The 27,831-nt window shown below is 53.4% G+C and overlaps 1 protein-coding gene across 1 annotated transcript in view; it reads right to left on the bottom strand.

Annotated features, from left to right (window-relative positions):
* Positions 1-27,831, bottom strand: part of Snap91 (synaptosome associated protein 91) — a 97,386-nt gene that overhangs the window by 5,467 nt on the left and 64,088 nt on the right. Inside the window, exons 11-24 of the mRNA XM_048353629.1 lie at positions 22,921-22,948; positions 19,847-19,956; positions 19,275-19,384; positions 15,483-15,650; positions 11,649-11,756; positions 10,845-11,102; positions 9,908-9,997; positions 9,698-9,769; positions 9,337-9,420; positions 7,879-7,962; positions 3,747-3,881; positions 2,009-2,158; positions 1,690-1,720; positions 834-945 (exon numbers count right to left, since the gene is read on the bottom strand). Of these exons, the coding sequence (XP_048209586.1) occupies positions 834-945; positions 1,690-1,720; positions 2,009-2,158; positions 3,747-3,881; positions 7,879-7,962; positions 9,337-9,420; positions 9,698-9,769; positions 9,908-9,997; positions 10,845-11,102; positions 11,649-11,756; positions 15,483-15,650; positions 19,275-19,384; positions 19,847-19,956; positions 22,921-22,948 (1,540 nt within the window). The remainder of the gene's footprint in view (positions 1-833; positions 946-1,689; positions 1,721-2,008; positions 2,159-3,746; positions 3,882-7,878; positions 7,963-9,336; positions 9,421-9,697; positions 9,770-9,907; positions 9,998-10,844; positions 11,103-11,648; positions 11,757-15,482; positions 15,651-19,274; positions 19,385-19,846; positions 19,957-22,920; positions 22,949-27,831) is intronic.

The raw sequence follows: 27,831 nt of genomic DNA, 5'->3' as shown, positions 1-27,831 counted from the left end.
CTTTCTAACTTCACGGTGCAGGTTCGGGGCGACGGGACTCTAGCCGTCCATCGCAGCCCCCCCCCCCACCGTCCCCTGTTGGAAACTCCTCCCACGGCCCCTCTGAGCTGGGACCCGTCATGGGGACACGTCCCTGGGGGGCCGTCGTCTGGCCATCATTCACCTTTGCCCTGCTGCGCTGCAAGCAGGTTCCGGTCCCATCTGCCCACGTGCGGATCTGTTCAATGTGTCCCGACCAGTGTCCCCCCCCCTTCCCCACCCCCGGCCCCCTTTCCACAGATGCACACGCGAGCCGGGGCTGGATTCGCGCCCCGCACCCCCACCCCGCTCTCCAGCTGGAAAATCCTAAGCCTCGCTGCGAACGCAGCTGCTACTAAACTCACTACCTACTGACTTGGGCGGAGAACCGCGGACGAGCGCGGCCCCCCCGGGCCCCCCCAGGCCACGGCTAGCATTCGGGGCAGATAGGCAATTGAGCCGAGGTTGGGGGGTGGCATCCGGAGTCCCCCTGCCTGCTCCGCGGGCTGCCTGCCGTGATGGAGGCCGGGTGGCGGCCCGGGGTGCAGGTCAAGCCGCGGATCACGCCCGCGAGACCCTCGCTCAGACCCCACCAGGAGGAACCAGGGCTCCGTGAGACACGGCTCCGTGGCAAGGACACGCGTGTGGCGAGCACGCGAACCGGGGTGCACGCTCTAGGGCTGCGGCAACAGCTGGAGGAGAACGGCCGCAGAACGAGGTGCTTTGGGGGTGGGAGGTCCCGTTCTGCAGTGCATGCCTGGACACTGGGGACCCCCGCCCTGCCCCCCCCCCCGCGCCCCGGCCGCGCTTCCTACCAGAGGCCCGCTCGGGGGCACGCCCGCTGACCACGTGGCCGGTGTCACCTTGGGCTGCCAGTTGGCTCCGCCGGTCAGCTTCTTCTCCCCGGCATTCCACTGGAGGTCGCCCCTGCGAAGCCGGCGGGCAGAGGCCCCGGGAACGAGACTCAGAAGAGGGGCAGCGGCTTCGCGGCGGCTCGCAGTCTCCCGCCGGGCTCTCCACACAGGTGGAGAGCTCCATACAGAGGCGCCTGACTCTATCTCATCATCTCCACGGTAACAGAGACGTCCTGTCACGCGTACAGGACAGGACGCCCGGCGCTCGGCTAAGTCCCCCACTCACGGCCACGCCTCCAGGTCCTGCGCGATTGGCGTCAGGCACTCGTGTGTGGTGGGACTTGTGACACGCGGCCTGCAGGGCTTCGCCCGGAGCACGGATGGTGCCGACCACCCGCGCGGCCGTGACGTGGGACACGCACGCCGGGCACCGCGCCCCGGTTCCGCGAGGAGCACACGCGTGGGCGCGTGCGGTGTGTCACCGGTGCGAGCCTTCCCCACCACCCAGGGGCCGCTGGGTACGGGGTTTGGACTCGTAACCGCCACCCCGCGATGTGTGCGGATAGAATGGACTCAGTGTTTCGGGCCCGGCGGGCTCTCCCTTTTCCTTGCAGGGCGAGAGAGGAGGTTTCCACAGAACAGCAGCTGACTGACAGCTACGTGAAATGAGCTACATGATGGATCCCGAATTATTCAACCTGAGCACGACAGCCAGGCTCGATGGTCTCAAACCAACACACACACACACACACACACACACACACACACACACACACACACCGTTAAAAGGAAATTAGACGGTTTCAAAAACACTTACTTCTTGGTTGTGGTACCGGAGATCCCAAGATCTATAAATGGATAAAAGAAGAAAAAAGGAATTGAAATCACCATGTTCAGCTTACGTCCGATAATACTTAAGAAGTCAAGGAGGAAACGCATGGGAGGAAGTCCCTCTCCTGCTCAGGCATGGCCGCGTTCAAGGACACCAGGGCCTTCACGGGTTCGTGGTTTGAGTTCATGGCGTGTTGCGTGGAAGGACGCACACACACGCTTGGCTCGGGGCCACGGGGCAGCGTGGGGCGGGGCAGGGCGCACGGGTGGACGGGAGAGCCCCCCGGGGCAAGCCGAGTACTCACTGCCCACCAGGCTGGCGAGGGACGAATCCAGGTCGCTCCCCAGGGCTTTGCCGGCGGCCATGGCCGGGCCGGGCGGCACCGTAGAGACGGGGGCGGGCTGCCCGGCTGGTGCCATCGTCGGCATCAGAAGATCGCCTAGACCGTCGAATACTGGAAATCAAGTGGACGGAGTCAGAATGATCGAGAAAAGAAAGAAAGGAGAAAAAAAAAAACAACAAAGGAAGGAATCCCAGCGAGCGGCGCCGGCTCGTCCCGGGACGGAAGGCACGAGACCCACACGAGGGCGTGGGGGGAGGGGGAGGGCACGTGGACACGGGGCGGCCGGGACGGCCCCCCACACGCATGAGGGGGAGCGCCATGAGGGAGGGAGGGCTGAGAACGCACAGGACGAGCCCCGAAGGGGGCCGGAGCCAGTCCCTCGCCGCGCTAGCCTCCTGGCTTCCGCCCAGTGGCTGTCTAGGCTGGGCAGGTTCCTCACCGCTGGGGGGGGGGCGGGGGGAGGGGGGGCGGGGGGGCGGGGGGGGCGGTCCACTCCGGCCCCGTGAGCCGAGTGCGTGCTTCGTAAAGTACAGGCACTCAATCAGCGGCAGCGAGCGCCAGTCTGATTAACGCTATGAGAACGAGTTTGCACTCAAAGGGGTAGTGACTCGTCACAAGGCCTAAAGGTTTCGCCCTGAACTCCTAAGATGCTTCCTAGGACAGTAATTCCTCCACGTGCAAACCAGATCGCATCTTCTCGTTTTCTATGGAATGCGTAAAACTTAATCCCGTAGCACCTAGGGGCAAACGCCCACAGAACGGTTATTTTGGAAGCAACAATTCTGGCTTTTCCCTCCCTCTCACTGTAACGATCATGCTTGCCTTCCACTTTAAAGGGCTGCTTACATTAAACAAAAATTCTAAGTATTAGAACCCGAAGACCATCACGGATGGTTTCTGACCCCCATATGATAAATATCCCTCACTCAGTTGCTAGCGTACAGAAAGACTTCAAAATGCAGATGCTGTGTCTTTATAAGACACTGAAGTCTCATTTGGTGGTTGTAACAGGTGGCTTTAATCAACAAACTATGGGTATCTACCTTGAACACTACTAGGTAATAGTTGTAAGGTAAAACATGGAAAGCATTCAACTAGGCACTGGCAATAGACGCAACCAAATTGTCAGGCAGGGGAATATAGATTTAGGGTGTTTCTGAAACACATTTAATTACCAAAAACTCACCAATTGAAAATTTGTAGTAAGGACCCAGCATGGGAAGAGTAGAATGGAAGAAAATACAAACAAAACGACAGCAGTGATGACAAGTCCAAGGCAGGCAAGGAGCATTTGTGTCTCAACTTCGTCAACCTGAGGGCCATGCAAGCTTGCCAGGGTCTACGCACTGGGCGGGGGAGTGTCCGGCCCAGTCAGACACAAAGACCCGGGTACCGAGGCCTCCTACCAAGCATCCTTTCACTTCTAAGTCATGTGCGTGTAAGCTCATGCAAAGAGATGGTGTGCGTGGTAAAGTGAGATTTCTGCTAAAAGTCAAGAAGAGAAACAGAAAGGATTGGAGGTTATTCTCAAGCTATAAAAATGTACTGGATATTTTACTTCAAGTTGTTTCTAGAAAGAGAGGCCTAGGGAACTTTCAGAAGCTGGCTAGCCCTCCGTGTTGGCTGTGGCTTCCCGAGCTCGGCTGCTCTGCTCCGGTCTCGGAAGAGCCGGCGGGGGCGCTCGGGAGCCGGGTCTCACCTGATGGGTCGAAGGAGCTGCTGCTGGAAGTTGAGGGTGTGCTTCCAAAGGCGGCCTCGAAATTGGGCTGGAGCAGGTTATTCTGCGCCGGAGTCACTGGGGATGGAGACGGGGCCATGAAAGAACCCCCAAATCCTGAAAATAAACAACACCACCCCAGAAAAATGTGAGCGGAAACAACTAACAGGGAGCACAAAAAAAAAAAAAAAAAAAAAGAGAAAAGAACGCAGACCGGCTATTAGTACTCAGCAAGACCAGAACATTTTATTTTCCACAAGTTCCCCTCTCTCTCTATTTTTAAAAACAACGCAAACTAATTGTTTGAAAGATTTTCCTTGTGATACTCCCTACCATGTGTCAATGGCAGATTTACTTTAATTAGAAATAAGATACCGTACACAGGGATATACAGACTTCTTTAAAGAACCTGTGGCATCCAACGTTATTATGACAAAGTACAAAGAGCAAGGAAAGCATCATTAGGGCTGAAATTCAGGCAATTACTTTCATTATGTTTGCAGATCTTACATTTCTTCAACTACACGAGCAGATGCCTACAAAGCATCTAGCATCTTGGCTTAGTAGTGACAGAAGACAATCTCTTCTAAGTATCTTAGCCCTGCGGTGATATTAGCTCCAAACATGGGCCGTCTACCGGCTGCTCTGGGGATTGATTCAGAGCCAGTTCCTGGGAGGTGTTCTACCGTCAGGCTGGAACTCACCAGTGCAGCTACGCATCAGCTCAGGGACGCGGTAGAAGATGCGCACCTGCTTCTCTGTACTCTGTCATTGAGTTCCCATAGCTTTCAGATCCCTACAGTGGAAATGGTTTCCACTCACTAATAGCCAGCCTAAACACTGAATTAGTGTTTGCGGACCGAAGGCGGGGAGATAACAAAACCTACTGAAAGTTAACCAGACCTCCAGTTCTTCATTCCTTGAGGACTAGAAGCAAACCATTTCTCTCAGTTAACAGACAAAAACAGAAGCAGATATTACTCTGTATTGTTACTGTATGCAGCCTGTAAAGGAAGCTGAGAGCGATGTGAATTTAGGAATATATTACTTAAGTTTGAAAAAGTTGTGATTTATTAAGCAAGTCTTTCCAGAGAGTTCACAGAGGTCATGTTAGGTAATTTTGTTTTGGAAAGGTAGATTAGCACTGTGAATGTCTTTACTGAAGAAAAGATGCTCTCAGCGGGCACGGGTGCTCATGTCAGTAATCCCAGCTCCCGGAGACTGAGACCTGAAAACTCAAGTTCAAAGTCAGCCTGGGCAGAAAAGTCTAGGAGACTCTTACCTTCAATGAACAAAAACAAAGACAACCAAAGCCAGAAATGGCGCTGTGGCTCAAGTGGTAGAGTGCCAAACGAGCAAAAAGCTCCAGACTTCAGCTGAGTTCAGGCCCCAGGACCAACACACAAAAAAGGACTATCTACTTACGCTTCCTCTTACATCCAAAACTTGAATAAAACGTTTTTCTCTTTTTAAGCTGCTAATTTTTTCTTCGAGATCTCTAAAGAATAATGTCTGTTATTTACTTTGCCCCTATTATTTTCATGTAAATGTATTTCCTGAAACACGAACAAACAAACGAGTGCTGAGGAAAGAGTTGGGCAGGATAGTGCTTGTGGAGGTCCTGTGTTCAATGGTCTCCAGCGCCCCAAACAAACCAGCTTCCTCACTCAGAACCAATAATGTAAGACTAGGACACTCTCCACAAATCACAACCTCTGTCGTTCATCCCCCTTCTCTTCCCCTTGCCTTCCTCCCTCCTTCTCCCTCCCCTCAGATCCTAATTTGAACCTGAACGTCTCTGTGCGCTGATTACCTATGTTGACTTCCTTTGTAGTGTCCTTCTTTATTTAAGTAGACTTACAAGTGCACCAAACAAAAAATGCTTGGGTAATGCTTGCGGGGGGCGGGGGTAGTGATTTGCCTAACTTTGACTTTTTCCAACCTCCCCATGATAGCTGATGGACGGGACATCCCTTTCCTACTTGCTCCTGCTGGGCTTTAGGTCCTGTTTCTTCTCCAGGAGCAAATCTCTTGGCCGAGTCGCGGACCTCTGACGTGGAGCTGAGTGAGAATGCTCCTCTTTCCAGTTCTGAGTGGGAAACACGAGATGAGCCTTGGCGGGCTCTCTGGGAAGCTTTATCTCAGTTCGAGGCCTGGCGGGCAGAGGCCTAGCGCCCTGAGCGGAATCGGAGCCAGGCTCCTGTCTGGTAGGAGCTTTTTCAAAAATCTGTGGCAGGGTAGAAGATATTCAGATGAGAAAGGCAGACGTCTCAGAATTCTGCAAAAATCCAGAACATTCCATTTCAGGTGCGACTGCAATCGTACATAACTTCAAAGCAAGAGGACTCTATTAAGTGATCTCATTCGCAAGTCCAGAGGTCATTTTCCCCTTTGAAACGATGCCATTTCTGGGGTCAGTTCGTATCTCATTAGTGGGCCTTGGGTGCGTGAGTTTAAACACACGAGTCTGGAAAGAGCTTGGCCGTTTCGGCGGCTCCTCTGAAGTGCTAGGAGAATACCTAGGCCAGGGAAATAAGCAGCAAGGTGGCAGGGCTGCTTTCTCAAGGACATCGATCGTGTTGGGTCCGCCGTCGCTCCTCCGCCTTCCAACTTCCTCAAACCCCACGGCACGCCTGGCCCCGCACAGCTCAAGAAGATGCCGCTGGCAGCCGCTGACAGGAGAGGACGCGAGCAAGGCCCCCGGGGCTCGGGGAAGACACGGAGACACCGCCGGTGCGCCCGCGAAGGAAGGGAGCAACGGGAGGGAACGTCGGCGGCCGGCCGGCCCTTCCCCTCGCCTCCCGCGACTCGGGAGGTGGACCAGGGCCGCGCAGGGCCTGCCGTGCTTACGATGACGCCGAGAACCAAAGCTCCTCAGCCCGCCACGCCGCGCTCACGAGAGTTCACGCCGCTACTCACGGCCAGGAGCTCCACCCGTGACAGCCGGCCACCTGCTCTTACCAACAGCCGCGTGAGAGACCCCAGGTGGGGCGGACTCCAGATGCTGAGGTGACCCGCATCCTTACCTCTCCCGGCCAGCCTAAGACCGCAGTGTACCCCTGCGAGACTGGAGGTGGGGGGGTCCTGGGAAGGGACACTGGGGGCGGGGGGGGCAGTGCCCGGGCCTTGGCAGCATCCGAGCCGTCTACGCGTGGACCCACTAACTTTCGCCCGGTCATCCGGGCCTGCATTTAGCCCTGGGGTGGCGCAGCTGGTCATTTCCAGGTCGACTGCCCTGTCGCACATGCCGCCTTGTCCCGCGATGCTTCCTGTCCTCGAGTCCTTACGTTGTTTTCTCTCTTTTTTGCGGGTCAGTACTCGGAGCCTGAGAGCCGTTCCTTAGCCTTTTCACTCACAGCTGGCGCTCTACCACTTGAGCCTCAGCTCCACATCTGGCTTTTTAGTGGTAGAGAACGGGACTCTCAGATTTGTCTGCTTTGGCTGGTTTTGAACAACACGCCTCTCAGATCTCAGCGTCCTGAGTACCTAGGATTACAGGTGTGATTCACTGGCACCTGGCTCAAACAGTTCTCTCCGATTCTGTCTGCACTGTTCTAACAATAAGCAAGGATCCTAGATAGATTGTGCCCATCTGCCCAACACTATGGCTCTGTTGAGCTGAGATCGGCCATGTATTTCAGATAGGAAAATGATCAGCTTGTTAAAAAAATGATCCATGTAGGAGGAGCTTGAGGTCAATGGTAGAAATCCCAAGAAGTTTCTCCTAGGATGATTTGTATATCACAACACTATTTTAAAAATATCATGGTACATTTCCCACACATCAGAGACAATAAGCCTAATCAGTACAAGGTGAAAATTGTCACATAAGAACATTACCTTTTCAGTAAACAAAAAAGACATCTGCTAAAGGAAAATAAGGCAGGTTAGGACAATTCAGGGAGCCACTATTGTGTATAATCGTTGTGACTTCAAGACTGCTCTCATAAAATCCTAGGAAATAACCAACCTTCTGTTATAAAATGCCATGGTTTTCAAGTTCATGTCTTGAAAGTGAAAGAAAAATGTATGTTTCAACGGATATAATATGTTACTTATAAAAATACATTGGCACGTAACTTCTACCGCGTGGCACTGTAATGAAATGAGTTACCAGCGAGTAGGTCTGCCGAGGCGGACGAGCTAGAGGCTGCCTGCGGAGCGGGCTGGGGCTCAGCTGCACTAGTTCCAAAAGCGTCTATCCATTATCCGCCACGCAGCAAAGAAAGGAAGAGAATGCCAACAGTGAGGACAGGCAGCTCCCGTGAGAGGCACGCACACGCAGAGGCTGACGTCCTGGGCGCGGGGCCTGCCTCGCGTGTGCGTGGACATGCCGGGACCACGTCAGCGATGCTCCAGACACTTCTGCTTTACACGGAGATGGGGTCTTGCGGGGAAGCCCGGGCTGGCCGCAAACTTAGGGCCCTTCTACCTCAGCATATCCTCAGTTTTGGGAGGACAGACCTGGGCTACTAAGATCATCTCTATAAACATGTCGCTTTTCTCCAAGGCCTTCTAAAACATCTAGGAATGAAGACACCTAGGGACTGATTGTGATACGAAGACATTTAAGAAAGTACATCTTTGGGGTTAAATCTTGCCACTTACCAAAACAGGGCTGAGGTTTAAATTTAAGTTTTTTAGTAACCGAAGGTAAAAACTGAATTTTCCCATCTAAAGGACTACCACACTTTGAAAACCTTCAATCCAGCTCAAGCAGCAGCAGCAGCTCTACTTGGACCTAAACCGTAAGTTCCGGACTCTCGAGTCCAGACATCCTGACATCACCAGCCCTCTGCCCCCTCCAGCGGCCCGGGGCGTGGGGTGCGGGGCAGGGGCGCGGGGCAGGGTGTGCGTCCCGATGCACCCATGCCCGGCAGCAGCTCCACGCAGACCCTCGTGCGCTGGAGGGCTCAGTAGCCTCCACTCCGTACAAATGCACGGGCAGCCATGACAGCGCCCGGACTTGGTGCCTCTAAGGCTACTGGGAGCAGAAGACTTTAGCTGCATCGGCCCAGAAGGCAGAATGAACTCAATACGTGCTCCTGCTTTTAGATGTCATGAAAAGGAAGCCAAGAACACATGAGAACCAGAAGGATCATTTTCAAACTCTGCAGGATTCTGGACGCGAACGTGCAGCTTGCCGTCAGGAAAGGGCGGCACCAGCGCCCTCACCTTGGTTTGGGGCCCTGGGTTTTCACTGGGGGATTGGATTCTAACTCTCCTTGACCTCCCCTCTGCCTTTCCACTGTGGAGACCTCAGTGCGGCAGAGGGCTGGGCTCACCGAGGGAGGCAGCGGGGAAAAGCTGCTCTTGGGGGAGGAATGGAAGGCGGGCAACTCGGACAGAAGGCTGCTGGGTCATGCGATGGAAACGAGGATGAACTGATGGGGTGGGGACCACAGAAAAGGAAATGGAAAAACACAATCCCGCATGGAAGAGGCCGAGACACGTGCACACAGTCCCACGGAAAAGAACGAAACCGAATGGAATAGAAGGACAAGAGCTTATTGTGACAAAGGAAACCAACCAACCAAGACTCCCTAAGTGTCGGCGGGGGAGAGATACGCACCCCCGAACAGGTCTATCACCCCCGAAGGCTCCGCCTTGGCCGGAGAAGCGCTGGCTGCAGGGGAGGGTGCCGCGAACGCATCCACTGCAGTGGGGCACAGAACACAGGGGCGCGCGTGTCACCCGGGCAGGGCCCGCGTGGGCAGGGGATGGGGGAGTTGGGAGGAGCCAGGGAGTCACCGCTAAGGCCTGCTCCGCAGCCGGGCTGGGGGTCCGGGGTTCCACGAGGAAACACTTTCTCTCTCCCGAGCCTTCGATCTGCATGCGGCCTGAGGCGCCCCCCATCAGTGGGTGCCGGGCGGAGGATGCGGTGAATGTGGGTGTGTGCCCGCGGCCGCCCCCCGCCCCTGCCCAGGACTCACCCGAGAGGAGGTCTGCGGTGAGCGCGCTGTCAGGCACCGGAGAGGCCCCGTGCGGTGGAGAGGAGAAGCCATCTTCCCAAAGGTGACAAGCCCGAGCCACGCACGCGTGAGCGGAAGGAAGGTGGAGATCAGCGGAGATGGAGCAGAGGCGGGGGCTGGCGCGGGGGACCGACGCCCGGGGTTAGCAGAGGGGGAGGCTGGGCTTTTTACCTGTCCCGAACAGGTCTATGCTGGGCGCAGCAGCCTCCGGCTTAGGCGCTGGAGCCGCCGCCACTTCGGGGGGAGCCGCCTCAAAGAGATCTAGGACCGAGAACACACGGCCTCCACTCAGCGGGGCGGGCGCTCGGCCCGGGGCCTCCACTCCGCGGGGCGTACGGGGTGCAGGGCCCGGGGCCTCCACTCCGCGGGGCGCACGGCCCGGGCCTCCACTCCGCGGGGCGCACGGCTCAGCGGGGCGCACGGGGCGCGGGGCCCGGGGCCTCCACTCCGCGGGGCGCACGGCTCGGCGGGGCGCACGGGGCGCAGGGCCCGGGGCCTCCACTCCGCGGGGCGCACGGCCCGGGCCTCCACTCTGCCTGGCACACGGCTCAGCGGGGCGCATGGGGTGCAGGGCCCGGGGCCTCCACTCCGCGGGGCGCACGGCCCGGGCCTCCACTCCGCGGGGCGCACGGCTCAGCGGGGCGCACGGGGCGCAGGGCCCGGGGCCTCCACTCCGCGGGGCGCACGGCTCGGCGGGGCGCACGGGGCGCAGGGCCCGGGGCCTCCACTCCGCGGGGCGCACGGCTCGGCGGGGCGCACGGGGCGCAGGGCCCGGGGCCTCCACTCCGCGGGGCGCACGGCTCGGCGGGGCGCACGGGGCGCAGGGCCCGGGGCCTCCACTCCGCGGGGCGCACGGCCCGGGCCTCCACTCCTCGGGGCGCACGGCTCAGGGGGGCGGGCGCACGGCCCGGGCCTCCACTCCGCGGGGCGCACGGCTCGGCGGGGCGCACGGGGTGCAGGGCCCGGGGCCTCCACTCCGCGGGGCGCACGGCCCCGACCGCGCTCTGCAGGGCTGGCTCGCGCGGGGGAGCCTCACGCGCGGGCACGTCAAGGGCCGGGATTCCACGAAAGCTTTTGGCAACATCCACAGCAACAGCCACGACTTTACCCCCGAAGATGTCGAGCGCGGGAGCGGCGGCGGCGGCGGGCGCCGGGGCGGCCGGGGCGGCGGGCGCCGGGGCGGCGGTGGCCGTGGCGGCGGCGGCGGGCGCGGCGGCGGGCGCAGGCGAGGGCGCGGTGGCGGGAACCGGGGGCGCGGCGCCGGCGGTGGGGGTGACCGCGGGGGCGCCGGTCTCGGGCGGCTTCATGGCGAAGAGGTCGAGCTCGGGCGCAGCCTCCGCGCTGCCCTCGGACGGGGCGAAGGGGTCTTTGGGGAGGGAGGGCGGAGGGGACGGGGAGCGAGGGAGACAGAGAGAGGGCGCGGTCACCGCGGGCACCTGCTGCGCCCGGGCCGCCCCCACTCCACCCCCATCCTGACCACGGGGGGGGGGGCAGCCCTTGGGGTGGTTCTCCAAAGACAAACAAAACCTGTCGTGAAGAAGAGGAAATGTGTGCGCCCCATCCTCCAGACCCCGTCCAGCCCCGTGGGGGCGGCTTGGAGAGGTCATGGAAGCATGCCCGAGACACCCCCACTTAGGGTTCCAGGGGAGCACGGCCGGGCACGGGGCAGGGGGAGGAAACATTAAGAGCGCGCACCCGGGCACCCGCAGACATTGTCCATCGTGAGCAATCGTCAGTTGTGCTCGGTGCGCGTGTCCCCACCGTCTTAATGTTTGGGGGGTGGGGTGGGGGGAGCGGGCGGGCAGCCCGGGCTGGCTGGGGATGCATGGAAGCGGGCGGAGGAAGCGCACGGCCCCATGCGGGCATCCCTTGCGGAGAGGGGGGGCGCGGCCGGGCCGGCGGGGGCACCCACCATTTCCAGAGCATGCATCAAGGGCTGCGGCTACGGGGGCGGGGGCGGCGGGCGCGGCCGCCCCCTCGGACGCGGCGGGGGCCTCCCCCGGAGACGCTGCAAAGACCTCTTGGGTGCAGTGGTGAAAACAACAGAAATGGAAGGGATACAAACAAAGAGAAGAGAATAGAGTGAAAGAACCGAGTTAACACCGTGGAGAAGGCTCCCTTATACAACAGGAATTGTGTTTGTTCCCCCAAAGCGTAGATAAGACCCATGCGCATGCGGTGGCCCACAATCGTGCCGCCCGGCGGACCTCATGTCCCCTGGCATGTGGGCCGCCCTGCCCCCCCAAGCCCCGTGGTCCCCAAGGTTCTCATTGTATAAGGGCTCTCAGAAGCATGTTTCATGTGCCGCTAGAAACTGACTGATGGGTGTGCAAAGTAAAACACAAGACAACTTCGTTGTGTACTTTGAGACATCGGGACTCCGATGTGCAAGCCGTGTGTGTGCACTGTGTGGCTGTCGCGTCTCGCTAGGGACTTCGAGCCCACACCAGCCGCTTCTTGAGTGCAGGTCATATGAAACAGAGGCGCAAAGCAAGCAAAGGGTTCTAGTTTAAAATTCCGATGGTCCAGGACGAAATTGCACTGCTACCTGAAGGGTTTAGTATTTATAAACGTTCACTTCCCACGATGCCCAAAGCTCGTGGAGAAGCATCTTCAGCTATAACGCCCAGGACTCATTTGAAAGAAGCAGCTACACAAATTAGGGCAGGATGCTTACCGCTACTTACAGTTATTCTTTTAAAGATTACCGTTTTTCTAGCTAATTGGAAAATGATCTATTTTCGACAGGTAAAATATAATTTCATGTTAAATACTAGACGTTTATTATTATTATTATTTTGGTTAGAAGTCTATTCACACATTGGCAGGTTCACTTTATAAATATCCATATCCCTCCCTTTTGTGTTTGGGGCCAGTGCTTGGGCTAAGAGCTTGGGGTCTAGGGGCCTTCCCTTAGCTTTTTGGCTCAGGGGGGACTACTATCACTTGAGCAACAGTCTGCACCGTCTTGTAGAATCATTAAAAAAAAAAAACATTAAATGAGAGTCTCCAGGGTCAGAAGTGCCTTTAGACAAACGCAAGTACAGCATCAGCCATTCGTATCTGATGGGTGAATCTGATCCGGCTGCTACTCCTGGCTGTGTTGGGAGGAGATTTACTGCTCTGGGCATTGGGGTTAGAATCCAGCACAAGCAGGAAAGCCCGCAAGAGGCTCATCTCCACTTAAGCAGCCCCCAAACGAAAAGGGGAGCTGTGGTTCAACTGGCAGAACACCAGTCTTAGGCAAAACCAAAATGTTCAAGCCCCAGGACCAGCACCAAAACAAAACCAAAGCAAAACCAAAAAAATGAAGAAAGAAAGAAAGGAAAAAAAAACAGCGTAAATGTTTTGAATTTGATGCATACTAGTGGCCTATAATCCTAGCTACTAAAGAGGCTGCGATCTGAGCCCTGAGGGTGGAGCCAGCCCAGGAGGACAAACCTGAGAGACTGTTAGGTCCAATTAACCAAGAAAAAGCAGGACGTGGAGGGGTGGCTCATGCGGCAGAGCACCAGCCTTAAGGGAAATAAACAAAGCTGGGGAACAGTGCCCAGGTCCTGAGTTCAAGACCCACTACTGGCACCCCCCCCCCCAAGCAAATCCCCCCAAACCTTATGCACCGACGCTCAATGTTTGCTTAAAGGGCGGAGCGTCGCGTCCTCCCGTCCCCATACTTGAGTGTCTCTGCCAGGGGGAAGGGATGAACCGGCCTCTCCAGGGACGCTGCCCTCCTTACGCTGGAGCTCAGACACCCCGGGCAAGGGCGACCCGCGGAGCCGCCAGGCCCCCGGGGTGGTGAAAGAAAAAAACACACTCAAAGCTGCTAGACACCCATGTGAACAGCATCTGAATGCCCAGCTTCCTTCCACACTCCGCGGCGTTAGTGCCCTTCCCAAGCCGGCCTCCCGTCCCCGCAGGCTCCAGCCCCACCGCGAGGCCCCGCGCTCTTCCTCTGGACGGGGAGTCGCTCCGCGCTGCCCGGCCCCAGCTGCTCTCCTGCGGCTCCTGCCGCACGCGCGTCAGCGAACCCCACGGGACGCGCCCGTCCCCAGCGGCCAGAGCCACCCATCCGACGGCGAGGACAAGGCGCGGGCGGGAAACCTCCCCGGGAGTGGTTCTAGCAAAGGTCGGGCCACCGCCCGCCAGCGTCCTGCTCACGAGGGACAGGCTAGTCACGGGTCACCTAGGAGGAGGGGCGGCCCAGTGACCCGGCTAGCCCAATTCTAGCGCCCGGCTTAACCTCGGGGTGAGACAGTATCGCTCAGGAAGTCTGTGCGAATGAAAAAAAAAAAGGGATAGCTATAAGGATTTTATCTTTCACTTTTAATATTTGTAAGCTGTGTGTGTGTGCGTGTGTGTGTGCGTGTGTGCGTGTGTGTGTGTGCGGGAACTTGAACCTGACCTGGGCACTGTCCTTGAGCTCAGGGCAAGTGGTTCTACCACTTGAGCCGCAGATCCACGTTGCCCGTGGGTAGTTTATTGGGAGCCGTGAGAGTCTGTAAGAGCTTGGTGGGCGTTCCCGCCCGGGCTGGCTTGGAATCACCATCTCAGATCTCAGCCTCCTGAGTAGTGAGGGTTACAGGTGTGAGCCTCTGGTGTCCAGTAGTTCTACTAAATCCTAAAGCCTGTTTGACAGTCCTGTTCTGCTTGGCTCCAAAAGTAGGCTCCCTGTTTTGAGTCTGTCTAAAACATAAAGCATCTAGTAAGCGTGATATAGTTGAGAAGGCTTAAATTTTTTTTTTTATGTCAGTTGTGTTTGAACTCAGGGCCTGAGTGCTGTCCCTGAGCACTTTTGCTAAAGGCTAGCACTCTACCACTTTGAACCACAGTATCACTTCTGGTTTTCTGGTGGTTAATTGGAGGTAAAAGTCTCACGGACTTTTCTGCCCTGGCTGGCTTTGAACCACAGTTCTCGGTACTCAGATTCCGAGTAGCTAGGATTACAGGCGTGAGTTACTGGCACCTGACCAGGAGAAGGCATCTTCATGCCTTTGATGAGCTATTCCCACTGCAATGACTGAAAGATTTATGTGAATATAAATATGAATGTTTCTGTTAAACAAAAACAGTGGGTCTTTCCTATGTCCCAGATTAACACAGCTGGGCCCATGTGAGTCTAGCGCACTGCCCCCAGCCTATTTGGGGGAGACAGAGTACTTTTAAAGTGTCCACGCAGGATGGTCCAAAAGGTTTACGTGCAGGCGTTTGTTTAAAGGCACATCTCGACCTTACTTCTGAGACATCAGGAGGAAGCGAGGCAAACTTTGAAAGGGGCTTGTGGCTGTGCGGCTGGCGGGGGCTGGAGAGCAAGCATGGGGCTGAGCGCAGCAGAGCAGTGTGCTCAGGCGAGGGGCCGAGAGGCCGGGGACGGGGCAGGGCTGTTTTCTGGAATTCTCTGCTGTGGGGGAAAGGCGTGACGCGGTCACGAGGAAGCCCCAAGCCACCGCGAGCGCCACGGCACCCGAGCCGCCCCGGCCGGCGCTTCCCAAGGCTCCGAGCCCCGCGCGCCCGGCCGGGCCTGGACGGAAACGCGGGCGTCCCCCGCTTCCCCGGGCGTTTGACCCGGCATTTCCAAGACTGGAAACCCCAGTGCCAAGGTCGGAAGGACCCAGCTTTTCACGGGGAGCTCGGGGGCCCGCTGGGCCTCAGCGAGGCTCTGGAGAACATACCGGGGATGAATGTCCTTCTGCCGGGGGTGGGGGGGGCCCGCCGCCCTGGATGGACGGCCGCGCGGGCCAGCACTAACCTCCGAAGAGATCCAGGTCGGCGGTGACGGCCGTCACCGTGGTGGTGGTCGCGGCCGCGGCGGAGGCGGTGGCTACGTCTGCAGCCGTGCCGGAAGGAGCGGGCTCTGGAGCGAAGGGGTCCGAGAGCTGAGCTTCGGCGGGGACAGAGGAGAGCCCGGCCAAGGAATCTGCATCCCATCGGAGACGAGAGCAAGTGCAAGAGAAGGGAGGCGACAAAAGACACACCAGGCTCAAAAAGGTCAAGGCTGGGAACATACAGAAGGTTCTCGAAAGACAAGTGGAAAAATACAGGGGTACTCACCCTCTCCCAAAAGGTCTACCGACGTCCCATGGCGCAGCATATGAAGAAATAAGAGCTAGAGCTGAAACATTCGTTGGAGCAGGGGGAGGCGCGGACGGAGGAATTTTAGCTTCGGGCTCCTTTCCAGACCGTTAGTAATTAAAATAGGCACACCACCTACTAGTATCATAGCACTCTCAAGATGGAAGGGGCCTTAGTCGCTAGATCACAGGTCCAGTGCTAACCGGCGTGAAAACTGAGGGTACAGACGCCCACAGACTTACCCCAAGTCCGGCCTAAACGACCGTGACCAAGTCTCCTAACTGACGTGCCATTTCAGCGGCTCTCACTGATTGTCGCCAGAAAGGGGAGTTTCACATTACGATCTTGACACTGAGAAACACAGCGCGCCTTCTTGTTCTTGTTACATGGCACTGGGGTTGAACCCAGGGCCTCTGACTTGCCAAGCAGGCTCTCCACCGCTGAGCCACACCGCACACAATCTGAGGGTCTTGTGTGGATGTCTGGGCTGGGCTGGCCCTTGAGCATCTTATTTATAATTTGGGTGTCGCTGGCAGGGCCCGCCTGTCTTGTTAACTTTTCGCCCAGGCTGGCCTCAAACCCTCGACATCCAGACCTCCACCTCTCAAAGGATTAAGTGTCCTGAACCATCACCCACAGCCTTACAAGGATTATTTTAAAGATGAAAACCAAGAGAGATTATGAGGCTTTAGAGTGTTTTGTTCTTTCTGCGGTCAGCATGCAGCTGGGTTTTTCGAGTCAACAGCAGAACTACGTTAGCATCCTAAATGAGACGCCTTGGGGCAGAAGTCTTAGGTACCCAGGGGCATGGGGCGCAACCTACATCCCAGGGCCCAAGTGCGCATTTGCAGATGCCACTGAAAATGCGTGAATAAATGCCACTGGAATTCACTAGGGAGCTGTCCATTCAGGACCTTAAACAATGCAAGAACCAAGTCAACCAAAATTTTAGAAGGCATTTAAAAGACCAAGAATCATAAATTCTGACACTGAAAACAATTACATTCATCAAACCGTAGCAACAGCAGAAAATCCACTATTCCCGAATCAAGACAGGCCTGATAGGTCCCCCCTCCCCCCCCCCCCCCCCCGCAACCTGATATTTGCTAGGCCTATGTTCTAAAATATGAAAACTATAAGGGAAAGTAATTCTCCACTCCGTGAGAAGTTAGTTACTTCAGTTTCTTAAGGCTTGCAAAGTTTAGTCATTTATTCAGCAATTGGAGCGTTTGCCGGCTAGCTTTCCCATCGCTATGCGGTTCTTTGACCCTCAGCCTCCAGGGGGGGTAGGTCACTGCGGTTTCCCGGCGAGTAGGAGCAAGTGCCCCCTCTAGTGGGCAGTGAGAAAACAGAAAAGTATCCCCCAAATGGTTGCAATGAAAGCTACCCTTTGGTGGAAACCAACCAATGTACCAGTAACACTAAGCTGTACTCAAGTCTTGTATATGAGTGTCATGAGGGGAAAATGTAAGGGTGCTGACTGAAAACTCGTTAGCATAAACAGTAAGACACTGTCATCCTGAAAATAAATTGGTAGCAAATTGAAACAAACTACTTAGAAGCTGAAGCTCAGTGTGACAGATTGCGTGCCATGGTAAAACCTCTTCAACAATGTTTTCCTTAACCAATTAAAATGTAACAAAATTAAATGACATTAAAATAATTTTGTTGGGCTGGGAATATGGCCTAGTGGCAAGAGAACTTGCCTCGTATACATGAGGCCCTGGGTTCGATTCCCCAGCACCACATATACAGAAAACGGCCAGAAGTGGTGCTGTGGCTCAAGTGGCAGAGTGCTAGCCTTGAGCAAAAAGAAGCCAGGGACAGTGCTCAGGCCCTGAGTCCAAGGCCCAGGACTGGCCAAAAATAATAATAATAATAATAATAATTTTGCTTAAAAATTGATGGCAGCCATAGGAATTGAACATCTCAACATAGGCCTGAACACATAAATGGAAATAAGCCAACATTCAAAAATTTGGGTTTATAATTACGGATTTTTCCTGGCTACTTTTTGTTACTGTTGTGTGTAAAAATCTTGGAAATAAGATGAGGAAATGACAGAATGTGCTTTTGTACTTGTTACTATTCGAATAGATTTGCATTTGCCGTGTTTATCTTTATCTCCCCTGCATTTCAGCCGGGTGTGGTTTCTTGCTCACACACACCCATCTCCTTGCAGACTCTAGAATGTAAAGGTTGGAAGAAAAGCCAAGAGGGCCAGCAGTGATTCCGTGCTCACGTCCACGTCCCGGAGCCCTGCCCCCTTCATGGTGTGGGGAGACGCGCAGGGCCGGGCAGACTCTGGAAGGCCTGGGTGAGTCCAGCCGGGAACAGCTAGCTATGTGGCTGCCTCTGCGCCCAGCGGGTCCCAGCGGCGGCCATCTGCTCCACACGGAACCCCAGAGCACAGCGGGCAAGGCTGTGACTTGAGCCCTCTGGGCTTTGCAACCATTCAGTCACCCTGGGGCAACGTCCTTGGAAATCCCAGAAGGCAAGCTCCTGACGGGAGCAGACTCCGTCCAACGCAGGCGCACTTGTACTGAGCCCGCCCAGGGGTGATTCAATGATCTTGGGCAAGGTAACGTCATTGGATTTCGTTACTCATTGTTATTGAGATGATATATTAATTTACAGACCTTATTGTCTGCAGGTGATGGGAAATCATTTAGGAGAAAAAAATCCCTAATGGTTATTTGATTGCTTCACAAGATAACAGTTTTGAACCTAACCTGGCCATCTTCTTCTAACATTCCTTGTCAAGTCCCTGTAAATATAGTAAGTTCCTCAAACTACTCTACACCAGCTCTACCCCAGGCCTGGCTTGAAGTCTTTCCCCTAGGCTGCTTGTATCGTTGTACGCCTCCCATCTCAGCCTCTCTGGAAGTGTTATTCTGACAGCTCCGTGCAGGAGAGCGGTGTTGAAAGCAGTTCCCTGCACTTCCAAGACCTACGCAGTGATTACTTTTCTGTCCGCACCGCACATGTTAACTTAATACCTAGCGGAGGTTGCTTTTTCTGAGATCCTCTCAGTTAATCAATGTAGCGGGAAGCAATGGGCACTGTCGGAAGCCACACGGTGTGGATAAAGCCCGGCGTGGCCTACGGGGGTCCAGGAACCCCCGGACACGGAGGATGGAGTAGACATCCTGACTACAAGTGCTTCGCCAAGTGGCGGGGGTGCGCGACCGGGCCGAGCGCCGACGTGCGGAGACTCGGGACGAGCGCGGCCGCAGGTGCGGGATCCCAGGGAACGAGGCGCGAGATGCGAGCAGCGGGGACGGTTAAACGACTATGGGTCCCCCCTCCCCCCGTGGGTGTTTCCATCAGGAAATGCCATTCTCAGCATTCCTGACCCCCCCTGTTTTCTAACACCACGGGGGATGACCAGAAGCTGGGCACGAGGACCCTTCCGGCTCAGAAGCAGGGGGCCAGCCGCCTGGACGGCGGGGCCTGGGGCTCCACTCACCTCCCCAGGCTGTGGCTCCGCCGGCGGGGGGCGCTGCCGGGGCGGCCGCCGCTCCTCCGGAGGAGAAGTCCGGCTGGAGGTCCAGGAGGTCGCTGGACGGCTTCGAAGCGCTGGGCAGAAGACAGACCTTCCCAGTCAGGGGGGGGGGGCGGCGACACCGACGGGGCGTCTGGAAGCGCCCCCAGCCCCCCGTGAAGCTGGCTTGACGCACGGTGACGCGGGCGACACGCGGCGCTGTCACCCAGCTCCCCATCCACCTCTCCACGCAAGGGCGGCCGCCCGAAACCCGAGTGGAGTCTGCAACTCTTCCGAGGCAGTCCCGGGGGGACGCAGAGCCACCCCACCTTCCTCCCGACTGCCCTGCTGAGCTGCCCCACGAGCCGGTTCAACCCCGAGGCCTCCGCCAGCCGCCGGAGCGCGAGCGGACGATCCCCCGGCGGCCGACCGCGCGCCTGCTCCTCCGCCCATCGGAGCAGAACCCGAATCACCTGGAGACCCGGGGGCAGAGCCGCGCCGCGCCCCCGAGCCCGGCCCGCACCGGGACAGAGACCGCACGGCGCACGAGGACTGACCTGACCGGCGCCGCCGCCGCCGCCGACGCAAACAGATCCACCGGCGGGGACGTGTCGATGGTTTTCGCGGGTGTGGAGTTGGGAGACGTGACGGTGGTGACTGGAGATGACTGGAAGCGGAGAGGAACAACACACGGTGCAGTCAGCTTCCCGCCACGGGGCACGGAGGAGCGGGGCTTCTGCTCTACGCCCAGCTGTCACCCGAGCTGGTCAGGAGGCTGAGCTCATCGGAGGATCGCGGTTCGAATCCAGCCCAGGCAGGAAAAGCCCGTGACACTTTTATCTCCAATTGACCACCAAAAGGCTGGAAGTGCAGCTATGGCTCAAGGGCTACAGCGCCAGCCTTGAGCAAAAAAAAGCCACGGGGCAGCCCCCGGGCCCTGACTTGGGGCCCCGGTACTGGGCACACTCACAACAAGAACTGCAGCAAAACCTCGTGACTGGACAAACCGTGCCTCAAGCTTTACACGGTTTTGAGAATGCATTTGGCCCTACGTCCCAGTGACTCCTACTCTTCGAATGGATGCTAACTGTACCTACTTCATGAACTTGAAATTACTGGGGACGACCTTCCTAGCGGCTAAAAATGATCACCTGTGAAAACTGCTACAAAATCAAGGCCAGTCCCCCTCTTCTCATCCTAAATAGACTTCATGGGAAGTTTTCTTAGGTGACAGCTCCAGGACATTATGTCTATATCTAATCGTTTGTAAGAGTGAAGAAAACATAGTGAATGAGATTAAAAACTACCCCTTGGTTTCCTGGAACTGTTGTCTTTTCTTTTTTTTTTTGGTGCCAGTATTGGGTCTTGAACTTGGGGCCCTGCACTCTTGCATAGCCTTTTTCTGTTCAAGGATGTTGCGTTACCACGCGACCCATACCTCCACTTCCAGCATTTTGCTAGTTAACTGGAGATAAGAGTCCCTCCATTCGTCTGTCCAGGCTGGTTAAGAACTGCAGTCCTCCGGGATTACAAGTACCTGGCTTTCCTCCCATTTTTAAAAGTTTATGCTCAACTAACACATTAACCAACTATACGTTTTGCGCAGTGTGCATCCAAATTCTATTTTACAGATGACATTTAATTTTCCATGTACTTGGAAGAGAAATATTACTGGGACATTTCAAAACAGTATACTCATGGTTAGGGTCTGAACCTAGGGAATTGAACAACAACAACAAGGAAGACACAAAAGTAACTAGACTAAGCCAAGGCTATCCGTTGCCACCCTGACTTGACATGGGATTTCCCACGAAACAGATTTAAAGGAAGGTTTTTTTTTTCGTTTTTTTTTCTTGTGCCAGTCCTGTGGCTTGAACTCAGGGCTTGGGTGCTGTCCCTGACCTTCTTTTACTCAATGCTAGCGCTCTACTACTTGAGCCACAGCTCCCCTTCTGGCCTTTTGGTGATTAATTGGAGATTACAGTCCCTTGGACTTTCCCAGTTCTCTGGCTGGCTTTGAACTGTGATCCTCAGATCTTGACCACCCGAGTAACTAGGATTACAGGTAGGAGCTAATGATACTTGGCTTTTAAAGGAAGTTTTAAAAGAATAATTTAAAAAAAGAAGATAAGTAAAAAAAATTATAGAAAGTTTCAAATCACATGGTATCTGTCTATTTATTCTTCCATGAGTGTCACAAGTCAAGAAGTAAAAATTCAACAGATACGCAATGATTAAGCACTCAGCATTTCAAGACAAACACCAACAGTTTGAACATGATTACTCAGGAAATTGCCCCTCTCTCCAACAAAAGTTCAGATCCAAATGGAATACAGAATTGAAAAAAAACTAGCTGACGTTAACTGTCTATTACCCATTGAGCAAGTCCTCTAAAAACGAGCTTTATTTTTAACCGATATATCCACATAAGTCTAGCAACACTGATGTTATGAAACCACGCTGAGACTTTAATGACAAGAGACGGCTACTAATATAAATGCAGAAATGAGTCTGCAAAAGCCCTTTCGAAGGCCATGTGATCTCTTAGGAGACACGAGCACTAAGAAAGTAGAAGACAAGTAACCCTGTTATTATAAAAAGAAAAAACATCAGCAGCACTTGCTCTGGGCCAGAAGGTAGAAGGAGCTCGGCTGAGAGGGAGCCACGGATTTAGCACGCTCCTCCCAGCTGTCTGTAATGACAGCATTGACACAAGGGGACACAAGGGGACCTGTCACGGAGGCAGGAACAGACCTCGCTCATTATTGCCTGGAAAATACCAGGGCAGATGTGAACCATGGATCCACGGAAGGAAATCCATCCTTCAGTATGGCTCAAAAGAGACACAGAAGTAAGAAAAAATACTCGGATGATTATAGCAAACTATCTAGAAAGCAGGCTTCTAAAAGGAAACACGTCTAGTGAATATTTTCTTCTCCACAGGATGCTGTATTTTACCTTTTTCACAGAGCTGTGATTCTGAAACACTGCACTTAATACTCCTTTTTATTTGTAATATTAAGGCATGAAAATCTCCCCTACTTTAGAAACAGTTCCAACGGAGGCCTAAAAGACACAGAGTATGCTCCCCTGGACTGAGAAGCTAATACATCCAAATGTAACGTCCCTTTTCTCTGAACAGTTAAATCATGTGACCCAGCCATTCTACCTCTTTGTATCAAGACCCACGGATTGAAAGCAGGGTCTCAAACAGATGACTTGGACACTCCTGTTCAGAGCAGTAACCCAGTGCAGGGGCCCAGGACTGTGGCCTATGACCCAGCCTTGAAACAGAGGGGAACCCAGGCAATGCCACAACATGGCTGAACCTTGAAGAGGCGTTAAGTAAAACCACAGAAGGAGAGATGTCGTTTGAGTCCCCTGCTGTGAGGTGCCAAGAATAACCCAATCGATAGGGACAGAAAGCAAATTTTGGGTTTGTCAGGACTGGAAGCCAGGAGGAATGGGAAGCTACTGTCGATGAATATAGCCTTCCATTTTACAGAAGATGGAAAGTTCTGGAAAGACATGGTGTGGTGATGTCATATACAGCAATATGAATATACTTGAGGCCACTGATCTATAGTCAAAGACAGTGAAAGAAAAAAGCACACACAGAAAACAAACTTACCTTACTTAATGGAGAGGGAGCACCAGATCTAAAAGGCAACGTGAGAAAATTTAAGGTGAATTTACTTGAATACATGGTAGAAGCACTTCAGTTTGATGGCACCATCAGACATTAAAATGTTCTGCATAGGTCTCCCAAATGCTTGGCCTGAATAGCTCACATTTTGCTAATTTGAGTGGGTGGAAATTTAAATAGTGAAACAATGAGAAACATCTATTTCAATACAACACTATTTTCAGGCTCATGTGGCTGGCAGAGATAGATTTCTATTCATTTCCATAGCAGTAGCAAAAGAAAAGCAGCAGGAAGTCACTAGAATGTTGTTTAATATTAGGCATACATTTCTATGTAATTGCTCATTTCCAAGAATTTACTGAGAAAAATGGATTTAATATTCTCTGTATCGACAGGAAATTATTTTAGAACCTAAAAATTGAATACAGAATAAAGCCAAATATTCTTGCATGAGGTTTTAGCTAACAATTTCTCTACTTCCATTATTTTTCCTTTTCATTTATGGAATAGAGACTAAGTTTAGATAAAAACAGTAACCTAATCTCTTCAAAAAGCAAGACCAACAAAATCATGAAAGCCATTTGGTACAACCAATTACTCTCTCAAGTAAGTTTCATTCTTTGCTATGTGAGAACAATGAGAAACAAAGGATTGAGAAAGGTAATTGAGAAAAAGCAAGCACTTCTGAAATCTATTTTCAAGTATTTTCTATCCTATAGCAAGAATAAAGCATGGTGAAACCAACAGCCCCGAGCTACCTGCTAGCAGAGACTATCATAGAACAGTGTATAAAAATTCTTAATTGACACAGCAGTTCACTTGCTGACTTCTGCAAGAATGCTCATGCTAAGTGATACTTGCAGTGATTCCGGGCGAGAGGTAGATAAAGCAAGCCTCCTCCCGTCGAGGCTGAGCTATTGTGGACTAACTGCCTCCTAATTGCTGGTTTATTACCTATCTCCGTAACTAGATGCTAAGGAAGAAATACAACTGTCTTCTCCCCTTTCTGTGCCTGCCCTGGGGCTTGAATTCAGGGCCTGGACGCTATCCCTTAGGTTTTTGCTCAAGGCTGGTGCTCTATCACGTGAGCCACAGCTCCACTTCCAGCTTTCTGGCAGGCTGGCTTTGAACTTCAAGTCCTCAGATGTCAGCCTGTGTAGTAGCTAGGATTACAGGCAGGAGACACCAGCCCCAGCTTCAGCCCTCTGCTTTATATCCCCAGCACTCTCTATAGCTCTGGGCATTTTCTCTATTATTCTTGTATTATTTGAAATTTTAAGTGAGAGCATATACATGTCATTTTAAAGTCAGCCAATTAGCCAGAAGTCTTGACAAATTCTTTTCAACTTAAGATGTCAAGACTTCTGTGTCCAGGGAACAGATGCGGTCTTTGTCGTGATGTGCGTTTGGACTATAGGTTTGAGAGCACCACTAACCATGGATTAAACTCCAAGGGCACAGCTCGGGTCTCAAGGTGACTTCACCGTGGCTTTGGATTGCTCGAGTCTGCCTGCTGCCCAGAGCCTGTGCCTGTTTCCCAGTCTAGCCCGCCCCGCTCAACACGCCTGTGCCCGCAACATTAGCTCATTTCTCTTTTACACACAAACTGTTGCTTCTTACATGTTTCTTGCTCAATTTTCCATCACTGGGTCATTGCCCTGTATGAAAGAAAATATAGACGATACTTCTATCTAGAATTTCACCTAGAGAAATCTAGTGCATTGGGAAAACGCTAGAGTGTCTACAAGAGAACGAAGGATCCGAAGGCATCCACTCTAAATTCTGTAACATGCCTTGACACAGATGCATTGTTGTTGTTTTAAAAATGATCAAAGCAAGTGCCAAGGTTTTCTTTTCCTATGGTAACAGTCAGCTGTCAAAAGAGGAAATTTTGATATTTCTTATTTGATTTAAAGCAATTATCACTATAATCACTATATGGTTTGGAGTATAAATGCTAGCCAGATAGAATAGATATTAAAAATCTGTCCACAACTTCTAAATAATTTCATTACAAATGATTCAACGCTTAAGTGTACCCACATAGAGAATAAGGTAAATTTCTCTTTTGTCCTGTGAAGCCACAGAAACAGACGATATGCAAAGTTTGTCATGTAGCCTTGCACACAATTTAAAACACAAACATCCTGGACATAGGTACTAAAGAATGTATATGTTTTCCATAGCTGATATTCTCAAATGCTTCATTTTATATGTAAATATAAATTAGAACAATTTTATACTGCTACCGGCTGGCAAAGGAAAATTTCAAATAATTTTCTTTATAAAGTTGCCTGTTAGCTCTTCTGTTCTATGTCACAGGGAACGCTTTCTGCCCACTCAATAAGTGAAAAGTCTTTGACTTCTGAAGTCTAAAAGGAATGTTTATTCTACAATAGATTGTTAGTTGTGATCTGAGAAGACCAAAGAAAACAAAACCATTTATGCCAGTTACCTTGAGAGACAAAAATAAAGCATCATGTTAAAATACAGATACACAATAAGAACAGAAACATTCTAAGGGCAAATGTGGGCTATTAATAGCTTTTTTGTTGTTGTTGCATTCTTAGTAATTGCTTAGCATAGTACTCACCCTTCACTTAAGTTCCCAGGTAAGCGCAAACATACAAAGAAGGAAACAGTTAACTATGGTAGCACATCTATAGATGTATATGTCTACATCCATATATATACACACATATACATTGTGTGTGTGTGTGTGTGTGTGTGTGTGTGTGTGTGCACGTGCTAGGCGTGGGCCAGGGCACTGTTCCTTAGCTTCTTTTTCCTTAAGGCTAACACTCTACCACTTGAGCCACTGCTCCATTTTTGACTTTTTGTAAAAAGTAGTATAAAATAAGAGTCTTATGGACTTCTCTGCCCAGGCTGGCTTCGAACCTTGATGCTCAGATCTGAGTCTCCTGAGTAGCTAGGATTACAGATATGAGCCACTGGCACCTGGCTTGCTTCACTTTTTTCTTTTCAAAATAGAGAACAAGCAAAAAACAAATTCAAATGTGATTTCAGCCATACCAGGAAATAAATGTGACAAGCATAAAATGATTTTTAAAGGAGAGAGAAAAACTATTCTAAGAAGAAGGTAATTCATATGAAAAGATTATTGAATTGTTATTCCACTTCTCCAGTAATCCAACTTTTTTTGTTTTTGGTTTTGTTTTTCTCAAAAACCACCTTGCAATGGCCACAAAGGGGCGGGTTTGGATTTTTAAACTGGGGCGGAGGGCACTGATTTCCTTAGCCTTTCCTGACCGGCAGCTTTGCCAGGGGGCCGGGGTTCACGAGGAGCCTACCTGGAGTGGGAGACCTGGGGGCGGGCGTGGGGAGCAGAGTCGCTACATGACGCGGGCACGCAGCGCTGTTTGGGGGTGACTGGCGCTAGGTAAGCCTCAGGAACTGGGGCGTTCCTCAGCCCTCTGCCTCCGCGTGTATAAGCAACTCACATGGCTCCCTCGACGCCGGCCAAGAAGGGGGCCCCAGAGGAACCGGGGCTGGGCACCCGGCGATGACTTGATGTGGTGATTGCGTGTCATTTCTCGTCAGTGGCCCGACCATTCATGTCCCACCCCGAGTTAGGGGCAGAGCCTGGGCTGTGCCGGGGAACAACCTTAGCAGTGCCCCCCCCCCCCCCCCGGGAGGGGTCCTGCCACCTGCTGCTCCAAGCAGCTCTGCTATTACTGCCTGGACCAGATCCACCTCTAGCGCTCTCCTCCCTGGGAAGGCAGGACATGCAAGTGCTTCTAGACTAACTTGGGAAAAAAAAATAAGAGAGATGACGTTTGGCTAAGGAGAAAAACCCCAATAAATACGAAAGGAACATAGAGGTTACAAGATAAAGCTCAAAAGGGGCCAGAAGGGGGTCACGTGCGGACAGCGCTGTCGCAGATCGAATCCAGGCTCAGCCTCGGACGCTGAGTGCCTCTGTCCCCTCGCCTGACTCCTGCGGGCAGCGGACCCAAAGGACGTGAGCGGCCAGCGGGGCTCACCAATGACACGTCCCGAACCCAGCTGGAGAGCGCGCTACGTCCCCTGCCCGGGGAAAGCGTAGACTAGGTCCTGACTCTGTGAACCACGAGATGTACTGAAAATCTCCAAGGCAAAAACTAAAGGTGAAAACAAAGTGCCTGGTGGAAGAGGGGAAGTTTCAGGAGAAGGAAGAAGGGCCAGACTGGGCCTCGTCAGGACGCAGGCCGAGGGCAGGCCGAGGGCAGCGGACGCTAAGTCTGAACGAGGCGCAGGCTGCAAAGCCCCCCTCGTGTGAACAGGGAGGCTTTACACCTACCAGGGAGATGGCAGAGAACAGACATGGCATTGTGTGCATGCAGCGAAGGAAAAGCCAAAAAGAAGTTCTCAGGGAAACAGGTGTTTAAGAAAACCCTCAGGAATAAGAAACGTAGCCCTGCTTCGGGGCTGCTCTCCTATAGAGGTCTCTGGGCAGGATTGGGGTGTCAGCAGCCGGCTACAGACAGCGGCTCAAGGAGGAGAAATGGGACTCTAGAAAGCACTTGAGGTCTCTGCTTTTAACCTCAGTGAGGTTGGCGGAAGGATGCCTGTGAAATTATTCCTATTTAAAAAAATCACCACCAACCACAGCAGCTTTAATTTAGAAGGATGAACAAGTCTTTTTCCTTTGTCTTAGGAATTCCTTCTCATGGGAAGGACGTGTGTGAACAGGTCACGCAAGGCAACACTTGCTGCGTCCGCCTGCGGGTGGGCGGCTTGCGTGTGCGGCCACGCCGTCTGTCGTAACCAGACGGGACGCTCAGCGGTCCCCAGGGAGCCCAGCAGAGCGGCCACCACGTGTGCACGGAAACCGCAGTAGTGTAAGCTGTACACGACAAGTCTCACGACTGGGAGGATTTCTTATCTTACTTAGAA

This window comes from Perognathus longimembris, chromosome 9 (assembly GCF_023159225.1).
Source record: "Perognathus longimembris pacificus isolate PPM17 chromosome 9, ASM2315922v1, whole genome shotgun sequence".
In the NCBI taxonomy this organism is placed as follows: Eukaryota; Metazoa; Chordata; class Mammalia; order Rodentia; family Heteromyidae; genus Perognathus; species Perognathus longimembris.
The sequence above is the reverse complement of the archived record's forward strand: the minus strand, read 5'-3'. Positions and strand labels throughout refer to the sequence as shown.